At 36.1% G+C, this 19,833-nt stretch overlaps 1 protein-coding gene across 2 annotated transcripts in view; it reads left to right on the top strand.

Moving 5' to 3' along the window:
• PAPPA2 (pappalysin 2) overlaps positions 1 to 19,833 on the top strand; it is a 298,413-nt gene that overhangs the window by 174,843 nt on the left and 103,737 nt on the right. For both annotated transcript variants that reach the window (XM_050766967.1, XM_050766964.1), the window contains 2 exons: positions 14,843 to 14,978; positions 15,197 to 15,413. In XM_050766967.1, coding sequence (XP_050622924.1) covers positions 14,843 to 14,978; positions 15,197 to 15,413 — 353 coding nt within the window. The remainder of the gene's footprint in view (positions 1 to 14,842; positions 14,979 to 15,196; positions 15,414 to 19,833) is intronic.

Below are 19,833 nucleotides of genomic sequence, written 5' to 3'. Positions count from 1 at the left end.
GGCTGGACTGGTTAGCAATCCTAAAAGCAACCACCACATGCTCACAGTATTTTAAATACCAGGGTCTTCCACATCAGTTATAAATTACAGACCACTGCCTGGAAACCCTTGCTACAATAAAGCCCAAAGCCTCTTAACCATAATTTCCTCTCTTCCTTTGTTTGGGTTCGACTATCCAAACACTGACTGAATCTTTAACAGAAAATGCAATACATGTTTAATTGATTGGATTTCAAAGATGAAAATTTCTAACACCAGGCATCAAAGAAGAAGAAACGCATTGATTGAAATTTACTCTATTCCTGATTTTTTTTTATCAATTCTCATATAAATTCTTACCAGAGATATAATTTTTCTCATTCTAAAAATGATTATCTTAAAATTCAGAGATGGCTAAGCACTTTAGATAACATGGCTAGTAGAGCTACAGATAGGATTAAAATTCAAATCCAGTTTATGGAAAAACACATGGTCCTTTCTCTCAATACCAGGAAACATTTTCTATAAAGAAAGCAGAGAAAAAAATACTTTAGGGTTTATGGTCCATACAGTCTGTATCACAACTACGTAACACTTCCATTAGCGTGAACGTAGCTGTAGTCAATATGTAAATGAACAAGCATAACTATATCTCAACAAAATTATATTTATGAACTCTGAAGTTTGAATTTCGTATGATTTTCATATTATTCATCTTTAAAGTTTTTTTTAACCATTCAAAAATGCAAAAACTATTCTTAGCTCACAGGATGTACAAAAACAGGCAGTGGGTCAGATTTGGCTTGTGGACAATAGTGTGCTAACCCCTATTCTATATCATGTTTCCAGTAAGTATTAAAGATATTTATGAGTGTTTGCTTTATTTCCACACCATGACAACATTCACTTTTAATTCCACTTAGTAAACACTGCCTCATATGAACAATATGTTGTGATATGGAGGGATCCAAAGAATGAATGAATTACCATGTTCACCCTTAAGGTACATACATAGCAGTGAACATGTTTACAAAAATATGGTAGAAGACAGAAAGTTGTGAGTCATGTGCTACAGATAGAGTAAAGTGAAAAACAGACTTGAAAGAACCTGGTAACTGATTGGACATAAGGAGATAGAGATAAGCATTATCTCAGGCTGAATTATTTCATTTGTCACATCTTCCACACCTGTTTACACACACACACATGCACGTGTGCTCACGCACGCGCGCACACACACACACACGGGTTTAGTCATTTTAATCATAACAGATTTATTTTAGTGCTGAAATATGTCAGAGTTTTCACTTTTCTATAACATTCCTGATGGGAAGCTCATATTTTTTTCCTTCTCTGTAAATGATTTACTCATTATGTCTCCCCAAGAAATACAAACTTACCTTCTACTTCTATCATTTAGCTCAAGGATTATTTCCATTATAGAACCTAACCCTTTCTAAACTCTTCTCCTGAGTCCCAGGTGGTATAATTGATCGCTTCATCCTCGATACACACTTCTCACAAAGTGCCTGTATACTCCACTTTTCTTGTTTACCTATTTCTTCATCCCGTGAACTATAAGGATCTCAGGGCAGAGGCCATGTGTGGTCAAGATTGTGTGTTCAACACTGAGTGCAGAACCTACTTATTGTAGTGCTCAAAACTGGTGAATGCATAAATAAATGATGGGATATTAAGTCTCAGCCTTGGCAATGGAGAGTGTATTGATAATATTATTTATGGCACAGAACAGAGGTAAATAAGTATGACTGTACACTGGTCTAGATTGAAAAGAGGATGGCCACTACCATTTCTTCTGAGGCCAGAAATAGTGGCAAACCACCTCTTCTTGCAAAGCCTTTTAAAAGATGGGCTGCAGTTTGGAAATCACATCAAAGGGAATTTTTCAAGAATGAGGAGAATTAGTGATTCTCTTTGTTTGTGGCAGGTTGGATTTGGATTCTCTAAGAAATATATTCTGAGATGGAATTTGGTATGCAGGCCATTTACTAAGGAGTGGTCTAGGGATCACCATCTGTGAGCAAGAAGGGAAAGAAGCATAAGTGGGTAAAAAAGGAAGTAGAGCAGCTTTAATGTTAGACTCAGCTGACCTCTTCTATGGGAAATAATATATATGATCACAAAGGGCAAGGCAGTTCAAAGTAGAATAATACTGCTGTAAGGTCCTAACATTATTCATGGGATAGTAATATTTTTTGGAAGTAGATTGCAATAAGCTAGAGATGCAAATTGTAATCTGTAGAATAAAAATACACATATGCACAAATAGCTATAGAGGAAAAGTCAAAGAGAAGATTAATGGAATAATAAAATTAATTGATTCAAAGAAGGCAGGAAAAGAGGAACCAAGAAATGAATAATTGTTGGAAACAATAGAAAATAAATACCAATATGGTAGACTTAAACCCACCTATATCATTAATTACATTATTTAAATTATCTAAAAACTCCATATAAAAGGCAGAAATTGTCATATAAAAAGAACCAATTACAAAAACTGTTTATATAAAACACACTTCAAATAAAAAGACATGTACATCAAACATAAAAGAGTGGAAAATTATGTACCATGTAAATCCTAAACATAAGAAAGTTGATGTGCCTTGTTAATATCTGTCAAAATAGATTTCAAAACAGTGTATTACCAGAGATAAAGGAGCATATTTCATAATGATAAATAGGTTAATTTCTAAAATAGACATAATAATCATGTTACAAATTGAAGCACTTAAGAAGAGAAGCTCAAAAGAAGTGAATTATAAATTAACAGAAATAATGAGCAAACAGCCAAATTCATAATCATAGTTGGGGATTTTTTTCACCTATCTGTTAATAATTCATTTAATAAGTAGGCCAAAAAATCAGAACAGATATATAAGATTTGAAGATCATTATCATATATCATGACCTAACTCACATTTGTAGAAACACTACACTCAAAATAACTGTAGAATGCTCACGGAACGTTCACCAAGACAGACCATATACTAGACCATAAGACAAGTCTCAATGAATTTGTAATGTTTGAAGCATACAGATAAATTATAGCAAGATATCTAGGCCATCTCCAAATTAAGCAATACATTGCTAAATAATTCAAAGGCCAAAAAACATTGTATAGAGGAAATTAGAATATATTTTGAGCTGAATTATAATGAAACAAAATTGAAATTTGTGGATGCAATTAAAAACAGTACTTACAGGGAAGTTATAGCATTTAAAATGCTACATTTAGGAAAGAATCAAAATAAGATAAACAATCAGAGTTTCTACCTTAAACAATTAGAAAAAGATCAAATTAAAATCAATTAAAATATAAAGTAAAATCATGGAGAAAAGCAGAAGTTAGTAAAATAGAAAAAACTTCAATATCATTACTATTATTTTACTTTCTCTGGAAATAGAATCTAGCCAGTGCAGTTAGACTTTTGATTTTATACTTTATGAGATGTAAAGGAAGTTAAACATCAAATATGAAAGAAGGAAGTAAAATTTTAGTTAGCATTGAAAAGAGAACAACCTGAAAATTATTTCACTTGGTATCACAGTTTAATACAAAATTAAGGTGAAAATAAATATGCTGACTAATTTAAACAATCACCAGTAAAAATGAAAATATCTCAATAGCAATAAAAATGGTAAAATAATTAGAAATAAAACTAAAAATAAATTTGAAAGATCTATATGAAGAAATGCTACTGAGAGATAACATGAGGGCTTGAATAAACGAAGAGGCACAAACTGGTCCTGTATAGAAAGACTCAGTATCATATGAATGCTGATTCTCCCTAAATTTTAAATTTCCCATAATCCCAGTACAATCCTAACAAGATTTTTAAAAGAATTACAGAGTTGATTTTAATCAGTTGATTTTAATGTTGTTTTTTTTTTTAATTTTTTTGTGGAGATTCTGAAAAAGATGACTAATGGAGGCCTGGCCTTATCAAAATATTAAAATACATCCTAAAATTATAGTCCTTAACACATCAAGGTGCTAGAACATAAATAAACAGATCAATAGAACAGGGAAGTTCAGATATATGCCCAAACATGTACTTAACCTTAAACACAGCAGTTTAAAGACAATGAGACTAGTACATCATTTCCACGTATCCTTGCCCAAACCCAATATTACCCAATTATCTAAATTTAATTAAGATGATGGGAAAAAAGGTGATATCTTACTTTTGTTATATTTTTTATTTTTCTGATTATTGGTAGGGTATAGCATCCTTTACACAGTAATTATCAGGCATTTAGGGGTTTTTTTTGTCGCTTTAATTATTAGTTTTTGCTAAGATTGCAAAGATGCCTTTTCATTTTTAAATTGGTTTTATGCTTTTGCCTGTCAAACTTTAGCCTTTAATATATTCAACATTTGTTTTTGTATATAGAATAAGATAGGGATCTACTTCTAAATACATGTATAATCCAATTTTTCTAGTATCATCTGTTAAAGCATCCACCCTTGTCCTAGTGATTGTAGAGTCCTGTGTTGATTACACACCAAGTTCTAGATATTAGATATTACATGATTCTAATTTTTAACTCTCTTTTATATTCCACTGGTCTTTTCACCTGTTTCTTTTACCAGCAATACACTGTTTTCATTACTGTAGCTTTAACCATATGAACATAGCTAGCAGGACATGTCCTCTCTCCCACTTTCTTACACGTCTTTTTCAAAACTGAATTAATTTTGAAACCAATGAGAATGAAGACACAACGTACCAGAATTTCTGGGACACATTTAAAGCCGTGTGTAGAGAGAAGTTTATAGCACTAAATGCCCACAAGAGAAAGCAGGAAAGATCTAAGATCGACACCCTAACATCACAATTAAAAGAACTAGAGAAGCAAAAGCAAACAAATTCAAACTTGAATTAGCTATTCGTCATTCATGAACACTTACTCGTTATTTGTGTGCCACTGTGCCTGGCCAAGAAGTCATTATTAAACACACACACACACACACACACACACACATACAATTCAGGGACTTGCAACCTATACTCCTTGTTGAGAAAAAATAATAAAACCAGCCAATTTCAAAAATAAAAAGATTTGAAATTTTAGAAGAAGCTTTAAGTCATTTTTTCTGCCTCTTGAAAAACATACGGTCTGAACTTAACCTCTTCATTTGTATTAATTGATATGATCCTGTGATTTTTCTCCTTTGATTCATCATTATGTTAAATAGCCTTGGTAGATTTTTTTTTTTAGCTGCCAAATCATTTTTGCCTTTGTGAAGCAAAACTACATGCTTATTGTATATTTTAAACATATTGTTGGATTTTATTGGGTAATCTTTTATTTTTGACTTTTGCATGTAGAATTATTTTATATATTTGTTTTTTGAATATCCCAATTATAGAAGCCTCAAAGAATTGGTTGTACAATTTTCTTTTTTTATTTTCTGGAACCATTTGTATAAAATAAGGATGATCTGTTTCTTCAAAATTTGGCAGCGCCTACCTGTAAAATCAACTGGTGTGGGGCTTACCTGAGAGAATACTTATGACTGTCACTTAAGTTTCTTTGATTTTTATTAATGTCTTATTTTTTCTATTTGTTTCCAATTTTGAATTTTTTGTTATTTCCAGAAATTTATTAATTTCTTCCACATATGCAAATTTAGTGCTGATATTTGTTCATAATGTGTTTTTATTATATTTCAACTCTTTTAGCTGTAGTCGCTACATCCTTTCTTGTGTATATTTTTGAACCTTCTTTTTCCCTTTTTCTTTTTCTTGATTACATATGCATGGGGTTTAGTCTGGCTTATCAGTGTCTTCAAAGTATAACTTTTACTTTCGTTCATCTCTCTTTTTGTTCTCGTTTTTTTGTATTTCACTGATTTCTACTCTTATCTTCATTATTTCCTTGCTTTTTGTTTGTCTGGATTTACACTGATGTTCTTTTTCTAGGTTTTTGTGTTGAAATGTTTGGCTAATTTGTTTTTGGTGTTCCATAATTTTTCCCTCTAAGTATTGCTTTAATTGTGCCTCATAAATTTTGACATATAAAGCTTTTATTGTCATTCAGTCCTAAGTATTTTGTAATGCTCTTATAATTTCCTTTTAAAACCTTAGATTTTTAATAGCATTTTATTTGTTTGTTTCTAGCACTTATTTTTCAAGGCATAATAACTTTTTATTATGCCAACTGTGTCTTTATTAGAGATTTTTTTTTCTCCTTCTCTTGGCCCTACATTTTATTAGGAAGCACTTAAATAGTGAGTCTTTATTTATTCAGGAATTAAGGGCCAGTCCAAGGTGAAAATATGTGCTCTGTATCATTCACTGGCCAAAAAGTGTCTACCACTTTTACCAATTTTATCTCTATTTTTGTTTTTATACATAAACATCCACAAGATCCTTTTCTCTATTGCTCTTTTCCTTTTTAAATTTGTGTTCCTTATACTTCTTCCTTTTCTGTCTTCATTTTTGTTTTCCTAATTGTGATTTTTTTTAATTGATGTGTTTCATTTTTTATTTTCTTATAACTGACCAAAAAACCCCCCCCACACACACACATTGTACACTGTAAATGTACCACTTTGTTGCCCAGGTTGGAGTGCAGTGGTGTAATGTTGGCTCACTGCAACCCCCATCTCCTGGGTTCAAAAAAAGAGAAAAGCAGTTCTCTTTTCTCAGTCTCCCGAGTAGCTGGGATTACAGGTGTGCACCACCATGCACAGCTAATTTTTTTTGTTTGTTTGTATTTTTAGTAGAGACGGGGTTTCACCATGTTGGCCAGACTGGTCTCGAACTTCTGACCTCAAATGATCTGCCCACCTCAGCCTCCTAAAGTGCTGAGATTACAGACGTGAGCCACCACGCTCTGCACAATGTGATACTTTTACACACACACACACATTGTGAAATGATTACCACAATCAAGTTTATTGTACATTCTTATATCTTTTCAACTTTGGGTTGCAGAAAAAAATAGAGCAACCATTTAAATTTAAACTTTAGATAAACAGTGAAATTTTTTTTTTAGTATAGTTATCTCCATGCAATATTTGGGCATATTTAAACCTCATTGCTTATCAGATGGTCAAATTCAAGTGCCCATCGTGTGTTTTGGTTTGTTTTGGCTAAATCTGGCAAAATAGTTTATAATTTTAAAAATGTAATTAGTCAGATGCTAATCAGTTATTCCTAGATGACTTCAACCATCCAGGAAACTGTCCAGATATCATAATTTAGCAAAATAAGAAAAAGCCCATGTACAGATGGCACCAAGTCCAATTACTACTTTGGATTATTTGACTGTGCTCATAGGAAAGTTGACAAGACCCTTTGTTAGAGCTGTTTACATTGAATTCTAAGAATATTTGTTATCTGAATTTTCAGCCTGTTCTAGAAAAGGAGCAACAAATTAGTAGGGGATTTAGAAACTGGGAGAAAAGATACACTCAGAAGACCAGTAATATAAGCCTTGTTTTTACCATTAACCAGTTAAGTGACCTTATAAAAATCATATTACCTCTCAGGGCATCAGTTTTCTATTCAAATTTGTTTCAAATGATGCGTTTGGATTAGATGATTTCTTTTGGATCTGCATTTAAGTTTAAGCTTGATGGTGAGTTTATAAAAGAAGATAATAAGCAAATATGATGAATGAAAGTATTACAATCTTAGACTACTAAGTGCTAAAGGCAAAGATAATTATATCTATTAAATAACTTTAAAGCCTTGTTACTCAAAATGTGGTTGGCATGAAGAAACATTGGCATCGCCAGAAAACTAGTCAGAAATGCAGGATCTCAGCTCTAGGAACTCATAATCTGCATTTTCACAAGATCCTCAGGTGATTTGTATGCATATTAAAGTTTGAGGAGCACTGCTTCAGAGGACTGTTATCTTAGCATTTAGTAAGATAATTGATGTTCAAAATGGTTTGAAATTGTCTTCAATTCATCAAGTGAAAATTCAGTTAAGTACAGCAGGGATTCCCAACCCTCAGGCCATGGAGCAGTACTGGTCCATGGCCTGTTGGGAACGTGGCCACACGGAAAGAGGTGAGAATTGGGTGAAAGAATATTGCCCCCCCTGAGCTCCACCTCTTGTCAGATCAGTTGTATTAGATGCTCCTAGGAGAGCACACCTTATTGTGAGCTGCATGTGTGAGGGATCTGGGTTGTGGGCTCCTTATGAGAATCTGATGCCTGATGATCCAAGATGGAACAGTTTCATCCTGAAACCATCCTCCTCCATTCCCTCCATCTCCATCTGTGGAAATAATTGTCTTCCATAAAACAGGTCCCTTGAGCTAAAAAGGTTAGGGACTGCTGAATTTCAGGATTCTCTGCTTAAGGAGGCAGAAAATTGTCTAAGGTGCATTTAAATTATTGCTATATCCATGACTGAAATTTCTAAAATGGTCTTGTGCTTCAAAAGAAAATCTTCTGTTGTTTGGAAAATGAACCTATGTGGATCCCTGCATTTTGTGGGAATCCTGCAAAAGCGCAGATGACTGTGTGTATGTGATTCTCATTTCCATCAAAAACTAACTGAGTGCACTGACAGAGAAGCTCCATTTCTCAGTGGGTGAATAGTTTATTCTGAGGGTAAAGCACTCATTTCCTTCCTTCCTGTTTCATTGTTACTAATCTTTTTACTGATTTTTACATGAAAGCTTTTTCCAGTCCCAGACATGGCAACTTCACAGACTTATGAATAATTGGGATAGCAATGCTTTTTTATCCAGGATAGAATCCTACCCAGCTGGGGAACGCTCTCATGCCTTTCTTCGTTTATGCATTCTTGTTCCCAAAATAATCCTCTCCAGCTATGTTCCATAACACCTTTTCTCAATTTCAGGCTTTGTCTTAAATGGGGTTTCCCCAGGATTCAGACTCTGAGAGGAGGATTTGCCAGCAGATAGTTTATTGAGAATCTGACTCAGAGCAGCATCTGTGAAGGAGTGAAAGAACCAGCATTGGACAGAGGAAGGAGGGGAACTGAAACAGCCCCCCGCAGGTGTCAGCATCCCACAGAGAGCTGGGATGGCCCTTCAGAGTTGTCCCACTCTGTATACCACTCACCCCAACCAAAAGGTCATTGGACATTGCCTGTCCACTCCACCACCCACTCCAGGAAAATGGCATGACCTTGTGTAGGGAGGTTTTCCCCCCTCTGAGGGCAGTTTCTGGAAAGATTCTTTCCAATGAGCTAAATGCCAGAGTCATAAAAAAGGGGATGCAGATGACACATCACAGTACTCAATACAAATTTGATTTTGTCTCTTTCTGACACTCCTTCCAAGTTCTATAAGCTCTTCTAACACAGAATCTCTGCAGACTTAGCCTTGATGTCTAAAATCACAGTTTGAGGACATGCTCTCAGAAAGAATTGAGCCAGCCATCTGATTCTGATCTAACCCCCTTCCATGGACTTGACAAATCATACATTTTTGAATGTCTACCCCTAGTTGGGGTGGGATTATAGTGGTTCCCCCTTCATTTCAAAATATTATGGGTTGATCTCACCCTTCTGTAAACACACACACACACACACACACACACACACACACAAACTCATGATGTGTTTGTAGCCTCTCTTATACTATGAAAGAATAATACAGGAAATCAGCTGGGTTTTGGCCATACCAAGGTAGGCAGGGGCTGAAACATCAGAAGAAAGTAAAAACAGGCTCCAACCACACCTACCCATTTTGACCCACATCCCCAATCATGTAGATAACCATGGAAGCTCACTGCCTTATACCCCCATTCATCCATCCTTGTAAGAGACATGCTTAAATTAATTTTACATTGTACATTTGTAGAGTTAGATTTCAGGTACAATCCCTTGTAGATTACATCTACATTTGTAGATTTGGATTTCAGGTACGATCCCTTGAAACTTTGATTGTTAAACTCTTCCTTGACAAAATTTCAGAAGTCCACACAGATAGCAATAGTATTAGATTGAACCAGAAGAAATTGCCAATATTTGATAATTCTTCACCTATAAAAAAGTATTATGCCAATATTTGATAATTCTTCACCTAAAAAAAATCAACAGTGCAAACATTCTTAATCTGATTTCTTTCAACCTCTAATTGGACCATGAATGGCTTTTAAAAGTGTCTCTCAGCACTCTTAAAATTGTGTAAAGCTTTTATGACTAAGAGATTATGTGACTTTATTTCTGGCGGGGGGTAAAGGCACAAACAACAGTAAGTTTTCTAATCTATGGTTTCCTGCTTACCCCAAACTAAGAACATTGGTTCAGTCAACAGAATATAGAGCTTAAAGTGGGAAAAACCAAGTTTCTTCCTCTCTAGCATTTACCTAGGGAAAGTCACTTAAGCTTTCATAATCCTAGTTTCCTCTTGTATAACATATCCTTTATATCTTGAGGCTACTGTTGTTCAAAAATATCAAAAAGGAGTAAAATCACAATGAGTGCAGTGGACCCACCAGCAGACCCTATAATCAGGCTTGACAAACTGTGAAGTGCTATACAAACAGAAGGTGATACCTGCCTACTTTCTCCTGTTCTAAGGTCTTCCGTTTCCCTGTGGAATCAGGAAGTGCCATAGATGAGTGAAAATGAAAAGGCACAGAAAAAAAACAACAACCCAGTAACCAAAAGCATTTTAAAACCTCAGAGAAGATTCTTTTCAAGTTTGTGGTGTAGTTTCAGGATCTGCTATCCAGTGAGCACCACAAAGGATGACCTGGAAGTTGAAATGCTTGGCTTGGGAGCATATTGAGTGTGTCTGCGCCCAGCAGGCAGATTGAAGGGGGATTTCTTAAGCCCAAGCAGTTCTGCATCAGAGACACTTTCTTTCGATCTTACCCCTCACCGGTGACCAATGGTTAGATTGTGTAGTTAACATGCAGCCTTTGGATGAAAAATCAACTGAGTGTGTGAGACTGGCTTTCCCCATCTCTCAGAATCTATCTATCTATCTATCTATCTATCTATCTATCTATCTATCTATCTATCTATCCATCTATTTATCTATCTATCATCTATCAATCAATCAATCTATCTATCCTTTGTACATGTTCTCTTTGTTTCAAAATATTTTGTAATGAATTTACTGAGCTAATTTTACTAGCAATCCCTCTATCATGATACCAGTTCTCAGACCTGAGAATCACTTGCTTTTCTAACAGGACTTGTCTCCTACCTGATACCTAGCTAAAGTTTTTCTTCCTTGTAAGAGACATGCTTAAATTAATTTTCCATTGTACATGTAATCTATGAATTTAATCTCTTTGTTAAAACAAATAATAAAATGTTAGATATAGCTAATAATTCTTTTGACTTTCTAGCACTTTGATTTTTTTCTTATGGGGCATCAGTGATGCACATCTCAGATCTGAGTAGCCCCTGAGAGGTCTTTCAGGAGAGCTTTGTCATGAAGAGGACAGCTGTTCACAAGCATGCATTTGGAGTGATCAGAGGAGTGTCATACTTGCAGTGGCAAAGGTGACACAGGCGTACCGCAGAGCTTCCTACTGTCAAAGTGTCTTCCTGATGTTTCTGCTTGTCTTTCATGTCTAGGAGCATAAAATTCATTATTTGTCTCTAATAAAGTAAAAATAGTCTGGACTCTCTTTATATATATATAAAATGTATTTCTTTTGTACAATTCCTTATATTTCCATATAAAATGTATTCTATATATGTATGTATTACTCATTTAAATGTATTTTTAAGGTTGCTCTTTCCACAGCCAAGTCACAAATGTATATGTAAATATATATGTATTTATATATTTTTATATATGTTAAAATATATATTTTATATATTTCTAAATAAATATCTTATATGTAAATATATTTCTATTTAAATTAAAGTCACATATACATATTTGTTACTTGGTTGTGGAAAGAGCAACTTAAAAAATGTATTTATGAATATAATAATGAATACACTTTTAGATTTCTATTTACAGTGCCAATTCTAGAAGTTTCTGTGTCTCTATGTACAGTAAAAATAGATTTTTAACAAATACATTTTAAAATAAATTTCTGAAAAACCTGTAAGAAAAGTTATATATGTATTTTTAAGGTATAATTTTATTTTTCATAGACTCAATTTATAAAGTAGAGATATATTCTATACCAAGGGCCTACAATACTGATCATTTCCATGGAATTAGATCTTGGAATACCAATTCACATTTCTACAAGTATCACTTGAAAATAGCATATATGAAATATTTTAGGCTATACATTTCAGAAAATCACAATTCCCTATATATTAAACATACAAATGTATGTTTAATTAAAAATTTTTTTTCACCTTTTTCCTACATTGTAAATAGGCTAATTTTCTTTTTTGAAATACAAGTTATTGAACATTGAATTCTTACTAAATAATAGTCACCATTCTATGTATTTTTACCTGATTTCATTTAATATTCATAGTCAAGCTATCACTAACATCTCTATTTCTTAGTTGCAGAAAAGAGAAACCCTAGGCTCAGAGAAGAGAGATATATTGCTCAGATTTACCAGCAAATAAAGATCAATCCAAGAATTGAACCCAGGGTTTCTGCCTGGCTTACTCTCTCTCTAGGACTGTGAATTTACTTGGTTCCTTTTGCCTCTGCTTGAATTTATTATACATGTATATGCAGATTCATGCTGGTTTCTATTTTTGAAGATCCAGTAGCTGTATGAGAGTTCACACTTTCTTGTGCTAGTTGCTGTTGTGAACGTACATGGGGTCCGAGTGAATAACACTTGGCTACCTTTCTGTGTCCCTGTGAAAGGAAATGCCCAAGACTCAGCATTCCATAACTTGATCAAACACTTGTCTCTGTTTGCTTTGTGTAGCCTAAGACTCCTCTCTGCCTGTGTCTCCTTTGTAAGCCTCACCTGGGGTTTTCCTACTTAAGCCATGGCCTGGAACTCCTGGCATAGCTTCTTCCCACAAATCATGGCACAGAGACACTGCCACCAGGAACAGGCAAAGTGATTTTATATTCAAAGACCCGTGGAACAAGGAGGCATATTGCTAGGAGATGAAAAATAGGTTGGAGATTTAGGCAGGACCTTCAAAATGTAGAAACTCACACCATAAGACCTACCTTTATTAACTAGTTTCAGGTGGGTGAGATCTATTTGGGGATCCAACAGAAGGTGGGAAGGCTGGGCTTCCTCCTTGTTGAAACCACCCTACTCTTCATGCCTGAGACAATGGGGTGAAGTCACCGGGTACTTGTTTGGATTCTGTTCCTGGCTCAGACAATGACACAGAACTTTCTTCCAGTACTCAGGTCTCTTTTGTGGTGTATGAAAAGGAAGAGGTTGTGGGAATTCCCAGGGAGCTTTGATGTCATTTGCTGCTGGAGCTGAGGGCATTGAGTTGGGCTCTTGGTTACCTTAGGGTGTGTTTCATGTCTAGCCCTCATCCAGACAGGGACAAAGGACTTCATATGGCAAGCATAACCTTGGGTCTGGATGTTTCTTAAGTTATGAAGAAATATTTGTTACTTCAAAGAGGAGAAATAAAAAGGGGGGAAAAGACACTGTGAAAAGAGAGTGTGTAGCTGGTCTTTCCCTCAAAGAAGGAGAGAAAGAAGGGAGAGCTGTGCTGCTTTGACCATTGAAAATCATAAAATAATCCTAATTAAGCCAGCAGTGCAAATGAACACTGTAAACACACTGCCAAAGCTCAGGAAAAATCAGTCTGTGGACAAGAAAGAATTCTTGTTAAAATGAAAAACATGTTTTACTCTCCTGCTCCCCACTTTTAGAGGAAGGCCCTGTCATTAGATGTTGTATCCTGCTTTTACACTGGGAACAATTTTCCTGGAGCTTCATCACTCTTAGAACCTGATAAAAAGCTAGAGAAAGGCAGGTAGAACTTTGTAAGGTTCAGTTCCAGATTCTGATCGTACAACACCCATATAACACCAGGGACAGTTGGGATTTATTCTCAATGGAAATTAAGAGAAATATTCAGCTATGGGAAATAAAATGAAAGTAGAATTACCGTATCAAATAAGTCCGGTGTGGAAGATGAACACTAGACTCTCAGCAGTAGCAAGAATCTGCTCTTCATCATCCAACATCTCTAAGATGTTTTTCTTTTTCTATCAAAGGATTTCTAAGGACAACACTTCCATAGCTCACTCTGAAAGCCTGTTTTAGTGTTAATCACCCTAACCATCTAGGGACATACCTGATTAATACATGAATTTTCCTGTGTCCCATTGTTGGCTCATTTTCCTGGCCAGGGACTGGGTATACATGCTTGGTGCACCCAGAGGATGCATAAGGATAAACGGTTGGGCAGATTCTAATTTCAGAAGCAAGAGACTCTGCAACAGCATCTCTACCATGTCAGAGTTCACAAGCTATGTGAGAGGTTCTGATACAGATTTGGGGGAGAGATAGGAAGATGAGGAAAGATAACTAGACATGGCAGTTCAGAACTTGGAACAGTTTAGAGCAAGATGCTAGTTTGATGATTCTCTACTGCTTTCACTTTGGCAATAAGGAGGTACTTATGGCACTGGCTATGCAGTGATTTTATTGTCTCTGGCAATGGTTTCTTTAAATGATTCTTTTGAGAAATTTAAAGAAAGACAGGTTCAAGTGAAAAAAAAAACAGTTGAGGTATCAGTCTCAGAAAAAGATAAGATGTTCAGCATCTGAAAATTATTTTTCCATGTGATCTTGATGTTTGATACAACCTTGAATATCTTTCTGTGTCTACTCCAAATTTTTACCATTTGTGAAAAAAAAAGGAAGCTCTTACTTTATAAATGGTGAGCTCTCCAAGAAGAATAAAAATGGTATGGCACATGTCTTGATAGCTCAATGAAATAATGACTCATACGTAAATGTGCTTATGCTTAGGTGTGTTTCAATAGACCAGGAGTGGCCAGAGCAATTTTTATTTTTTTGACAACTGATGGCCTAGTTCCTGGAGAGCATCGGCAGCCGACAGTGACTCTCTACCTGACTGATGTCCGTGGAAGCAACCACTCTCTTGGTGAGTCTGACAAATATCCCTTTAGGGCCACTGGAGGACAACCCGGTAGACCCAGAAGTCAGCTTCATGTCTGTCTTTTATGTTGTCTGGGATCTCGCCTACATCATACATCTAGGTTTTGGCATCATACACCTATTAAGAGGATAAAATGAATACAAGATATGGAAACATGGTACTAACAATGGCTGAAAATATGATTCATCTCCATTTATCTTCAGGAACCTATGAACTGTCATGCCAGCATAACCCACTGATTATCAATGTGACCCATCACCAGAATATCCTTTTCCACCATACCACCTCAGTGCTGCTGAATTTCTCATCCCCACGGGTCGGCATCTCAGCTGTGGCTCTAAGGACATTCTCCCACATTGGTCTTTCGGCTCCCAGTAACTGCATCTCAGAGGACGAGGGGCAGAATCATCAGGGACAGAGGTACAAAGTTCCCTTTCTTTCTTTTGTTTCCTTTTCTTGTGGCTGTAATGAATGGCTCACATTTACATAGTGTTATATATAGAGTGTTTGCTCAATCACTAACTGAAAAATGAATTTAGGAACTACTAAAAAGACATAGGAAGCAAGGAAAGAATAATCTGTGGAAGGCACACTTGGGTTTTATATTTTGTTCTTCTTTCCTTCGCTGACCACAATTTTTATGTAAATATTTAATGTCTTTACAAGGTCTTAACATCTTTTTTACATATAAAACCACCAACTTCAAATCAACAGTGTTATATAAACTGCCAAAAATTTTCTGCCAAAAACTCAATGTTCCCTAAGCAATGTATATTTTTCCACTTATTTCTACCTGGACAGTGTATATAGCAAGTTTAACAATTACTTGCTAGGGCGTGTCATATAATCATTTAGAATTATATGTGGAAATAGGAAATGCATTAGCTACATATGTCTTTCTGTGGATGTCTGTGATTGTCATCGCCTAGACAGATGTGGCCATGAGGTTCACTGGCATCTCAGCAGCAGCTATGGGAGGGATTGTACTCACAGTGTTGGTGTGCCCAATGTTAGGGGAAGGAGCCTCCCAAATACAACAATCTGTTCTGCATTTCAGCTAGAATCATTCTATACATGGTCTAATCTATTGAGTGAGACTACAGGTGACAGGGTTCATTCCTCAGAGAAGGAGGTGAGATCACTTACTAGTTACTAGGTGATTATGATCCTAGTGACAAAAGCTGGGGTTCCGAGAAGTACTCCATCACCAAAAAGAAATTCTGGTGCCACAAAGCTTATTCAAGGTATCCCAGACACTCAGACCTCACAGGGATGGGCAGTAGAGAGTACTAGTATAGTATGTTAGTTATCTATTGCTGTGTAGCAAGTTATACCAAAAGTCAATGGCTGAACACAATAAACATTATCTCACAGTTTCTGTGGTTGAGGAATCTGGATACAGCTCAGCCGGGTATCTCTGGCTTAAGATCTCTTATGAGGTTGTAGTCAGGCTGTTGGCCAAGGCTGTAGTTACCTCAAACCTCAAGCAGAGCTGGAGAATTCACTTCCAAGCTCACTCCTGTGGCTACTATCAGGCCTCAGAAGATCCGCATCCAAGCTCACTCATAGGTGTTGGCAGTGAGCATGCTCACACAGAAGTGGCTCAATTCCTTGTCAAGCAGGCCTCTCCACAACTATCTGAGTGTCCTTGTGACATGGCAGCCAGTGGTCCAAGACAGAAAGAGAGCCAAAGACGGTGAACACATGAGAGGAACACATGCCCAAGAAAGAAGCCACAGTCTTTTCATAACATAATATTGGAAGTGACAGTCCATTACTTCTGGCATATTCTATTCCTTAGAAGTGAGTCAGTAAGTTCAGTCCATACCCAAGGGGAGGGGTTGGCATAGGGGCATGAATCTCTGGGGGCCAGTAATAATAGTTTATGTTAACTAAGCATTAACTATAAGCCAGGTATTGTTCTAAGTGTTAGAAAGGGATAAACAGTAAGGGGTATTGAATATCATAAGGTTAACTAGTTCATCTGCAACTTTAAAGTCTTCTTTCTTAGTGAACAAATGCCTCCAAATATTAACACAAGAATGTAGACTATTAAAATAACATTTATTAGAATTATGGCCTCTCTCTCTCATATATTTTCAAATTATATTCTCTACTGGCTCTACCTCTGGCCTTAAGCCATACAGCATTTCTTTCAGGTCCCTGAAACATGTGTTCTTGGTGAGCTTTGCACATAATGTTCCTTTCCTACTTTCTTGACTGCCTTCTAATCCTTCTTTACTTAACTCATACTCTACCATCAAGATTCACCTTCTGTGAAGTTTTGGCAAACTTCCTCACTGTTCCCATAGGACATACTGCATGATGCAAACTCTGCAAAATCAGCTGTCACATTAGGTGGTAACTATTTATTTACTTGTTGTTCTTTCTCATTAAACTCTGAGCTTCCTGTAGTGGATAATTCTGCTCAGTATCTCTGAATACCTACAGAGGGCCTAGCACATAGTAGGTATGAGAAACTGTTTTGGATGACAGTTGCCAGCTTTATCTCTAAATACTCCATGGAACAGAACTGAACAAGAAAAACAAAAAAGTAGAAGTTACAGCCTTTCTAGACAAGAGGAACAAGAATTCCCCTTACAATCATAGCTGTGAAGTTTCAACAAAGAAGTTGATTAATTGTAATTACTGCTGCTAGTTCTTTACTTCTTCTCATGTGGCACTGTGGGAAAAACAAGTTTTATATGCATGCATGCAAACCAGGAGAAATAGGATATGATTCTCCAGTTTACACTGTGTATCTGGAATGCATAAGCATTTCCAAACCACATGTGACTGACAGGAGCCATGCAAATTGACTTTTCCTTGTCAGCCAGCAAATCAGTGCAATGTAGTAAATTTTGATATACAGGGAGCCTAGTAAATCTCATATACTTTAATTGTGAAGATATCTGAAACCTAAACCCCTATGTATTCTCAAAGAGTCAAAGTGTTTTTGCAGCCTGTATCGATCACGGTTGTATATGTAGATGTACCACAATATAAAACCCTCAAATTCTGGGCAGTGAGAGGGATTCCTGGCTACCTCCTTCTTACCCCTTATGACCTGAATTCCACTGATACTTACATGGGCAGGGGAGAGCTGACAGATGCCTGCCAGTAGAAGATGTGTTTTCCATTTTGTATTTAAACATTACTGACCAGTGGCCCATCCCTCCTGCAACACTACACTTTAACATCAACCTGATTGGCCCACAGAAGCTCAGATGAAAGCCAGGAAACCTAAGTCTGCCTCTCCAGTGATGTTCATCATGATCTTTGTCTTGGACAAAGTAATTTCTCCTTGCTTCCCACTTAACTACTAACAACACAGAAGAATACGAAAACTCTTATCAATAGGAAAAAGCAAGGCTGGCAGCCAGAATCTGGGAGGATTTCCTCCTGATTACAAATGTATTGGGGTTAAATTGAGAAATATAATTGGAAATCAAAGCATATACTTTTTATTTTCTGGAAAGAAAAAAGCATTTAAAGAATAGAGCCATACTAAAAGAGGAGAGGGAAACAGGTTATTCTTCATTCCCTGGCTCCCTTAACTTTGTTCTGTCTCAGTCTTGTTTCCCATTCTGTTATGATGACTACCCAGTTTATGACCCTTTGGGCTTATTCTACTGATCATGAACCCCTTAGTCTTGAAAACCAAGTTTAGTTTTCCTGATTTTGGCTACCAGTGCTCAAGAAGAGCTCAATTCATTCTTACCCTCCAATTGTTTCCAGCTCTAGCCACTTTAGGGATAGGTTCTGCACAACTTGCCACAGTATCAGGAGCAGGCAAACCTCCAACCATCCCAGGATTGTGTTGATGGCTTTGGGAAGTGGAAACCATCTATTTTATTAACGTAATGGGATTTGCAGTGTGTCTGAAATATAATCCAGACACCATTATGTTAACATACCTAAGTGAGTGAATTCGTTTACAGACAAACAGGACTCTTTCTACTTTGGAAATTTACAAGGTCAAGATAGAAGAGTTTACCAGTAGGCAAGAATTGCTGATGGGCATGTTGTTTCTCCTATCGAATTTTGTTCTTCCAATCCAATGGATACAATGAAAAAAAATGATTGTAATTTCTGCGACTTACCTGATAATATATCCATAAGATCTCTGAGTGCTGAATCTTCAAAAGATATAGAAACATTTCCAGGACATGGATTGATGACAATAATTGAGACTTTTGACTACTCTACTCATCTCTTTACAGAATTTACGCTTTTTCTTCAATCTGCATAGATTTCCCTGTTTAGCTGGTTGAGAATGTGGTGTCAACCTTTTATGCAATTGTGCTTCTTTCATTTTTCCCTTGTATTCCAAATTGTTTTTGATTTACATAATTTTATGTTAGATAGTTAAATATATAATTTTTTTGTGAGCCTTTTGTCTTTATTAGGATCATACATCTTGCCAATCCTTTTACCCCTTTCAATGCTTGTGTCTTTGTATTCTACTCTTTCTGGAATTAAAATTTCTATCCTTGCCTTCCTTTTGTTTGTATTTGTTTGATAAATATTTGCCTTTCTTTTATTTTTAACCTTTCTCTGTCTTTGCTGCCAGTGAGCCCCAGGCACATAGCTTCACTGCACTGTTCACAAAGACACTCAGATTTTGCCATGTCCAACTACTCCAAGATTTTATTCCAAAAGTGTATCCCATGATCCTCAAGCTTCTAGGATTCTTTAGGACTCAGTAGCATTTTACCTTTAGGACGTTTATCTCCCAATATATAACGGCTTTTGCCACTAGTTCCACACCCTACCCCAGCTCACTAAGACTTTTATACTTCCTAACCTGAAGTCTTGAAATGAGTAAAGAAAAGGCAGT

This window comes from Macaca thibetana, chromosome 1, assembly GCF_024542745.1.
Source record: "Macaca thibetana thibetana isolate TM-01 chromosome 1, ASM2454274v1, whole genome shotgun sequence".
NCBI classification, from domain to species: domain Eukaryota; kingdom Metazoa; phylum Chordata; class Mammalia; order Primates; family Cercopithecidae; genus Macaca; species Macaca thibetana.
This window is presented reverse-complemented; position numbering and strand designations above follow the sequence as displayed.